Source organism: Mytilus edulis, chromosome 14 (assembly GCF_963676685.1).
Source record: "Mytilus edulis chromosome 14, xbMytEdul2.2, whole genome shotgun sequence".
Taxonomy (NCBI): Eukaryota; Metazoa; Mollusca; class Bivalvia; order Mytilida; family Mytilidae; genus Mytilus; species Mytilus edulis.
Window position 1 is genome coordinate 50,829,470 of NC_092357.1, and position 9,088 is coordinate 50,838,557.

The window sequence follows — 9,088 nt, forward strand, 5'->3', positions numbered from 1 at the left end:
GTAAGTACATTGATGTCATTTTGATAGATTGTTATGGAGAATAGATGACTATCCCTGACTAGTGCAGTGATTTCTTTTGTATTTGTTATTTGATTTTGGTTTATTCTGGGAAAGACATAAGAAAACATGGAAAGGTCTTACCTGTTAATAATAATACTGTCTAGAAACATTTTTTCACCAGTCAATTTTCAAAGCTTGAAATTCAGGTTTTATTTAAAGTTTCAGAGAAAGAAAGTTGCATTTTTAAGCAGAGTTCTAAAGAGTTGAAATTTCAATAATCAGACATATTTACTTTGTTTGCATTTTGATAATGAAAACTAATGTTAATATAGAAAAGCAACTGTGGTCTTGAAAGATAGCTAGATCTTCATATAGATTTACTATTGTTGTGTGTAACCTAAAGAAGATCATTTAAGACAAGTTGTAATCAGGAATTAAATGTTAAATTACATTTCTGTTTAGCAAAAAATTGTGTAGTGAAATGTGCATACATCAAGAAAATATTTTATGAATTGAAAAAATATTTATTTCTGAATGTGTATGAGTATTATGATACTTCTGAAATAAAGGGAAATGATGCACATTTTCAACTTGTCATAAACTCTTAATCTGGTAATAAGAAAAGGAAACATTCAGGAGTAAGGGTTAATGATTGGTCATGATAAGAAAAGGAAACATTCAGGAGTAGGGGATTATGATTGTTCGTAATAAGAAAAGGAAACAATTAAGAGTAAGGGTTTATGATTGGTTGTAATTAGGGAAGGAAACATTCAAGAGTAAGGGTTTATGATTGGTTGTAATAAGGGAAGGAAACATTCAAGAGTAAGGGTTTATGATCTTGCAATTTTTGTGTTGTAAGAGATGCAAGATCTTTAACAAAAAATATTATCTCAGAGAATAATGAACTATTCCAGTTCATTTATCATAAAATTAGAATGTCAAAAAAATATTTATATATTTGAAATAGAGCTGGGTCGTGATGTTAAAAATATCAAATTTAGTTATGTCCTATATGATATAAGATGTTATTTATTTGTATTTCCAGGACATGTTTGATGTGATTCTGGATGAAAACCAATTAGAAGATGCATGTGAACATTTAGCTGAATATTTAGAAGTTTATTATCGCGCTGCTAATCCTCCTGATCTGACACCTCATCATACGCCACGTCATCACGGGCACAGCCCTCACTCGCCGACGTCTCTCAGCCGGCATAATACAATGCCTGCCCCCCATGGTTCACAACATCATCGTCATTCAATGTCTCCAGAACGTGGACATGATAGACGTGATAGACACTCACATGAACATGATGCAGGACGAACTTACGATAAAATGCATGAACGTGATATAAGGAATGAACATAGGGAATATGATAGACGTAGGGAGCATGAATATAAACATGATGACAGGCTTTATAGTGATGAACAAGATTCTATAGATCCCAGGTACGGATCACCGTCAAGAAACTCAAAGTTTAAACCAATTAAACAAGCCAGTATAGACATTTAACCAATCAATTTTTGTCTGTTTGAATATTCAATTTATCCAATCACCATGGTTATACTGTTAACCAATCAACTAAGACATGATACATAGCAGACCTAACCAATCAACATGTTTGTTACTGTATAGATATGGAATTGTTATGGAGTAGCACAGCCATTTTATTAACTGATTTCCAATTTAACCAATCAACATTGCTTGTAACTGGATGATTATCCAATCAACAATGACTGAGAGTTATCTCCCTCTTTCAAATAAAATCATGTGATTTTTGAATTTTTTCACCTTTTAACTTATAATATTAACACATGAATGGAAAGTTTTATGCTATGTTTTATTGAGTATGAATGTGTTTTGTATACATGGATAAGAAGTAGTATATAGTACAGCTGCTGAAATGAAAACATGAAGCCTTCATCCTTTTTACATGTGGAAAAACATAGAAATCATTTGTAATTCATTTATTTTCAGTATGTTAATTTAAAATGAGATAACAATCGGTTGTTATAATTTTCTGTTATCTGTTCTTTTAAAATTTGTAATAAAGCAGTTGTCTTATGTAAAACAATAATTACACTGCAAGATTTGCAAATCAGATATTTTCAGTCAAACATATATTTACTTAGAAATATTCTTGTCTTTTATGTATACATGTAGTATATATTATTTTAAGGGGCAACTCAAGCCTGCCACCAGGTAAAGAATGTTTTTGGCTGGGTTGAAGACCATAGGTGGCCTTGGCTCATTAGTCATGTTGTTGATCCATGACACATTCTCTATATATTCTATGTGAAGTTAAGTAGTTATCTTCCGTGAAGGAGGTGAAATTTTGCATTCATTAATCTTAAGTTGATGGCATTCAGTCTGAGGAAAAAAAAGGTTGTATGATTGGCATTTGTTAGCTATTATTTTATTGTTTATGTTTCTTTTTGACATAAACTCAACTTTGTCAATCATCTTCAGTAGTTTTCACACGATGTTTTTTATAAACTGATTTATACCATTAATGTATAGAATAGTGGAAAAATATTTTCCCAAATTAATTAAATGTTTATTTAACATTTTACAAATATTTGGAAAGGATGGAGGCTTTATAAAAATTGATGCATATAAAAATGTATTTGATTTTTAAAAATTTATTTGATTTAAAATACAATTTTTCTAATTAATTTATACTGTATGTGCAATAGGTGATCTACACAAAAATGCAATGATTTTTTTATTCTGTATATTACTTACGTGCAATCTGCTACAAGTAAGTGTAAATGTAGGTTTATGTTGCATTACTTCACATTAAACTTTGTTTAATTCTTTACTATGAGAGATTCTTCTTGCAGGGAATGATAGTAAAAACTTTATGACATTGAATATTAATAAGTTGGTTAAGATGATACCTAGCTACTTTTTAGTGAAAAATATTTAGGAATCCTTTAATTTGCAAGTAAAGTACATGTCAATTTACCTACTGATAAATACAAATTTAAATGAGGCTTTTTGTAGTAGTTGTAGTTACTTTTATTATTGAATAATAGAGAGATTTATAGAGGAAATTTTTAAGATATTTTGAAAACAAATTTTCAAATACAATGTAAGGGTTGAATGTGTAAACCAATTTACTACAAGCATAATAATAAACTTTCTCATAAACATATACTCCACATCTTTCATCATAATATTTGTGTAGGAATCTCAGTTCTAATGGTTAAGAATCTCAATTTTTATAAAGTATTTATAAATCAAAATGAAATTTATACTATAATATAACACCCTGATATTTTTGTTTTTCAATTTTACATGTAAGTCATAGCATACATGTGATATACTAGAGACGAATTTATTTAAGCTGGACAATGCTGTGGATGTTTTCAAAATCCTTTAAAATAGAAATATCTGGTTGTTTGACTAGCCTTCCTCATCTGTGAAACTGCTCTAACTTGTCATCATTGCAAAAGGAGGGTTTTAAATTATTTCAGGTTATTTACATATACTCTCCAAATGTTTTTGAATTATATTGGTCATTCAAAATTTTCTAACTTAAATCTGACCAGTATGATGTTTTACAAACACATTAGAAGTGGGATAAAAACAAAACAAGCATGGCGGACAATCATTATCATAAAAAGCCTACAGGTACTTCTAACAAACAGCAATGTGATGAATAATGGTACATTCAAAATTGAATTAGTTTTAAAATCTAAGGTATCACATGTATGTTAATGAGATAATTATATATATATTTTCTTTGTATAAAATGTTTACTGTTATTTTAAGTGCAATATTTGATTGTTTACATATTCATTGACCAAAAGAAGATTTGTTATTTCTATTAAACCGGTTTTAGTAAAAACAACAAATCAGTACTTCAAATGGAAACTTGCTATTTTGGCTTTACCCTTTGGTTTTAGGGAAAATGAAAAGTATATAATAATGTAAAACAAACTTATTTTTAGTGACAAAACTGCATATACTTGAGAAATCTGCTCACAAAATTGTCTGTCTGAATATTGTGGGATTGGACAGTAACAGTGCAACATATAATTGTAAACAATATTAAACAATTAGTGGTTTAAAGGTCTGCATTATACAATTACTCACTAGTAAATGTGAAATTTCTAAATTAGTATACTTAAACTGTGAAAATAACAGAACAATGATTTGGTTTAGGTTGTGACATATATACATACTTAATATTTACTTTGAATTTAATGGTTGTGAGATATTAAAACATCAGAAAAGATCTTATTTATGCTTAATAAACTGAAATTTAAGATTTAAAGTACTGGTATACAAAGTTGATGGATTTTGGAAAACAGACGTGCATAATAAAACTCTGTATTTTGGGTTGTTTTCATAGATTTTTTTCACATTTGATAATTAATATTTAAATTGTACAGTTTGAATTATTTTTTGTCTTTGGTACAGTTGTAAGTCATCTCAGATCAGAGGTCTCCCCCCCCTTTTTTGGAAAAAAATTTGGTTGCTTATATAGGGAATCACTGAAGCGTGACTATAGCAGGCCCCCTCTTAGGTCAGTCAGTGGGCCCCACTTATGAAAATTTCTGGATCCGCCACTGCAGATGATTCTTTATGGAAGACATCACACAATGGATGGATAACTAAAATGACCCCATGTAATTTTACTCCAATCCTACATACAGATCTGGTTAAATGAGCATTGAGTTCTTTATTAAAATCAAAGGGTACAAACAAAATCCCAAGAGAAATCCAGAAACATGAATACATCATGTTGTGTTGACAGAAATCCCAAGAGGCTTTTCTCTAACATATTTACAAGTAATTTCATTTGACTGTAATTTACATGTGTCTTAAGATAACTATATTATAAAACAGACTTAAATGCAGGTAAATCCATTTAAAAAAAAACATATTTACCTGTGATAATAGCACACATGATTACCTGACAAGTAAAAATTATATCACTACATATATATACTTTTTTTTTTAAATTTGTGAAAAATGTGACTAAATCCTGGATTTTACATGGTCATTCTATCTATTGTGAACATTTAAACTTTTTTGTTCCAATGAAACAAAGAAAACTAAATAAAGACTTTTGTCTTTAACCTTCTGGAAACCGGAAATTGATGTTCAGTTGTGCAAGTACAAAATAAATAAGAAATTTCATATTGACAATAATAGACAACTAACAACTTAGACTGTTTAAACTTTTTTGTTTGTTAATGACATAATATATTGCAAGGACTTGATATTGGATATTACCAATGACATTTAGTTTATTTTGCAGAATGTTTGGTTGTTAAAGTGTGTGTAAGGTTGTTCACTAATGTTATATATGAAATCATTTAAGCTTCTACAAACTTGTACAATTTTTCACTCATATTACTCCATTTTTGTTGGATTTGTAAATAAAAACGGATTTTTATCTCCAGATGTGTTGTTTTTACAGTTTTTGTCCAAGATGAAGCAGCAGTGGTTTAAGGGTTAAAAGTTGCAAATACCTAATTATCCTATCCCTTTTTGTCACCTTAGGGCCTCAAATTTGTATGAGAGTTAAGGGGATAGCTTCATTGTTGTGAGTTAAGGGGATAGCTTCATTGCTTTGCTGTGAGTTAAGGGGATAGCTTCATTGCTGTGAGTTAAGGGGATAGCTTCATTGCTTTGCTGTGAGTTAAGGGGATAGCTTCATTGCTGTGAGTTAAGGGGATAGCTTCATTGCTGTGAGTTAAGGGGATAGCTTCATTGCTGCGAGTTAAGGGGATAGCTTCATTGCTGCGAGTTAAGGGGATAGCTTCATTGCTGTGAGTTAAGGGGATAGCTTCATTGCTGTGAGTTAAGGGGATAGCTTCATTGCTGTGAGTTAAGGAGATAGCTTCATTGCTGTGAGTTAAGGGGATAGCTTCATTGCTGTGAGTTAAGGGGATAGCTTCATTGCTGTGAGTTAAGGGGATAGCTTCATTGCTGAGAGTTAAGGGGATAGCTTCATTGCTGTGAGTTAAGGGGATAGCTTCATTGCTGTGAGTTAAGGGGATACCTTCATTGCTGTATGGATTACAAAATTAATGTCTACATGTAAGCTCCATTTATCACAGTCACTTTGAGACCTAGAGGAAACTTAACTTGACCAGTGTAAATTGAACTTCTCAGCAATTATATATACACATTTACCATAGACAAATTCTACATTTATTTAACTTTACCAAATAATTGTGGATACATGTACAAACCTTAGATATATGACTTAAGATTTGTTTAAATGAGGACAGAAGCAGCCTGATTTACAAAACAATAAAAAACAAATATGATAGATAGCATCAAAGCACCAATGGCAACCACTGAAATACAGGCCCCTGACTAGGGACAGCTACATGAAGAATGTGTCGGGGTAAAATATGTTTGTTAGCGCTCAACTCTTCCCTTACCTGTGACCGTTGTAAAATATTAGAAAAGTTAAAAATCAGCAAATATCATGTCAAAATACAATACATTCTCGGACGAGAGTATTGCCACCATGGGAGCAATACAGGACCTTACTTTCTATGATGGGAGTACAACAACACCAAATTTAAATGTCATCCATTGGACCTTACGGTGAATTACTACACCTCAAAAATGGAAACAATTACAGGTTACAAAAAATCTACTGGATTCTTTATCAAACTGATTGTATTAATGGATTATCTTCCTTGACTTTGTCCTGTTTTATGTATAGCATATAAAGAAAAATATATAAGTACTGTTGTTGACTCAAATTCAATTCCTTTTAATGAAATAATAAAATAAGATTAAAATTTGTTATGGATTCCTGTTATAAAGACCTTGGGCTCCATATTCATCACATTATTTTAAGAATTTGTAACTACTCCAATAAATTATAGTACTCTAAAATGAGATATTGTTTTTCGATAGAGAAACTACTTAAAAGACTGTTCATTGGCGGATGGTTCCGGGGTTGGAACCCCCCTTTTTTGTTTGGCTGATCAATGCATTTGAATGAGGACATATAGTTGGAACCCCCCCTTTTTAAAATGACTGGATCTGCCCCTGCTGTTAATAGATTTGATTAACTATCATATAAAAGGGGTGCCATTTTCGGGATGAGGCGCTATCAATTTATCTCTTGCAAACTGCTAAATTTATCATAGCAGCATTATGATCCTGAAATACAAGTTGTATTTTAAACAAGCATTCTGTGGGTATTGCCTGATCTTGCCTGGCAATACATAGATATAGGAAGATGTTGTATGAGTGCCAATGAGACAACTATCCATCCAAGTAACAATTGATAAAAGTAAACCATTATAGGTCAAATGAATGGCCTTCAATACGGAGCCTTGGCTCTCACCGAACAGCAAGCTATAAAGGGCCCCAAAAATTACTAGTGTAAAACCATTCAAATGGGAAAATCGGGGGTCTAATCTATATGAAAACATAGTAGCATCGTTCCCTACCAGATAAAAATTCATTGTACTGGAACCAAATGCTAACTTGTCACTGTGTACACCAAATAATAAATATTATGTCAAATTGATAGGCTGATTTCAATACATTCAAAAATACTGAAAAAAAAAGTGCAAAAATTGATCAGACCAAAACAAAACTCGAACTTGGATCTTAAACTTGGTATGATAAATCTATATACAAATTATCAAATTAATCTTGATCTTCAAGCATTGAATCTACGAAGTCCAAGAACCATTATTTTGAACAACATCATTAGACCTGACCAAAGTTTGAAATTGACCTGTAACTTGTCATGATAAAACTATATACAAAATATCAAATCAATATCTTTAAGCATGAAGAAAAAAATGAGTGTTGAAAACTGATTTGCCAGTATTTTGTAAATCAGACTTCTTTTGAGACAAGTTTGAGAACAGAACCCAAAATTCAGCAATTCAGCAATTTTTATACGACCGCAAAAATCTAAAAACTTTCGGTCGTATATTGGTATCACGTTGTCATCGTCCGCGTGTGTAACTGTATGGATCTCTCTGACATTGTACCACAAGTTTCCATATAACACAGGGAAGGCTGGGATTCAGTTTGGGGTTAATTTTCCCCAACTATGTAGGAATAAGGGGCCAAAAAAAGGGTTTAAAGAAGCATTTTTATACTTTACAGACAATAACTTGTGTTAAATTGTATGGATCTCTATAAATTTTTACAAGAAGGTTCAATACCACTAAAGGAAGGTTGGGATTGATTTTGGGGGTTATGGTCCCAATAGTTTAGGGGCCCTAAATAATCATTTTTGTAGTTTTCAAACAATAACTTATGTTTAAGTGTATGAATCTCTCTGAAAGTAAACCACAAGTTTCCATACCATGAAGGGATGGTTAGTATTGACTGTGGGGGGTTATTGCTCAAAATGTTTCGGAATTGGGGGCAAAAAAGGGGAAAAACTAGGTATTTCTGGTAAACGGACAATTAAGACAATTTAAAAGCAGTGTAAGGGAGGTAATTCTAAAACATTTAATATACAATGTTGGGTATGTTCAGATTTACCACCCTTACACTACTTGTATATTATGTAAAGAAATGTCAGGTTTTGGACTAATTGCCAAAAAAGGGGGAGGGTAGGTGTTTTCAATTTTTTTTCCTTCAAAATTTCTCAAATTCCAAATTTTTGAAAAGTTAAAAGAAATCTTTAATTGTACAATATTGCGCAATAGATTTGTAAGATCTTGATATTTGTTTTGTGTCAGAAACTCATATTATGTCAAAAATTTTATCACAATCCAAATTCAGAGCTGTATCAAGCTTGAATGTTGTGTCCATTCTTGCCCTAACTGATAAGGGTTCGACTTCTGCGGTCGTATAAAGCTGCGCCCTGCGGCGCACCTGGTTCCATTTGTAAAGGGGCATAACTCTAGAACGGTAAAAGTGACACCACCGAAATTCAAACTTAATCTTTGTTTTGAGGATATATGTATTGAGTTTCATGAATTTGATTAATGCAAACTTCAGTTAGGTAACAGAATGAAAATTCAGCAATTATTTCATTTGTAAAGGGACATTACTCTCGATAGTTAAAAGTGACACCACCAATATTCAAAACTTCAAGTTTTATGACATTTGATTGAGGCATCAAAAAGGTGG

The 9,088-nt window shown here is 31.7% G+C and overlaps 1 protein-coding gene across 8 annotated transcripts in view; it reads left to right on the plus strand.

Moving 5' to 3' along the window:
• The window catches only part of LOC139502818 (voltage-dependent L-type calcium channel subunit beta-1-like), a 53,851-nt gene extending 48,434 nt beyond the window's left edge, over window positions 1-5,417 (plus strand). For 4 of the 8 annotated variants that reach the window (XR_011658950.1, XR_011658948.1, XR_011658947.1 and 1 more), the window contains 2 exons: window positions 1,046-4,348; window positions 4,497-5,417. Coding sequence is in view for 4 of the 8 variants with exons in the window: in XM_071292429.1 (XP_071148530.1) it covers window positions 1,046-1,513 (468 nt within the window). In the remaining 4 variants the exon portion in view is untranslated. Of the gene's footprint in view, window positions 1-1,045 lie in introns of all 8 variants that reach the window. The other 4 variants (XM_071292429.1, XM_071292426.1, XM_071292425.1 and 1 more) reach the window with 1 other exon arrangement.
• Window positions 5,418-9,088: the final 3,671 nt, after the last annotated feature.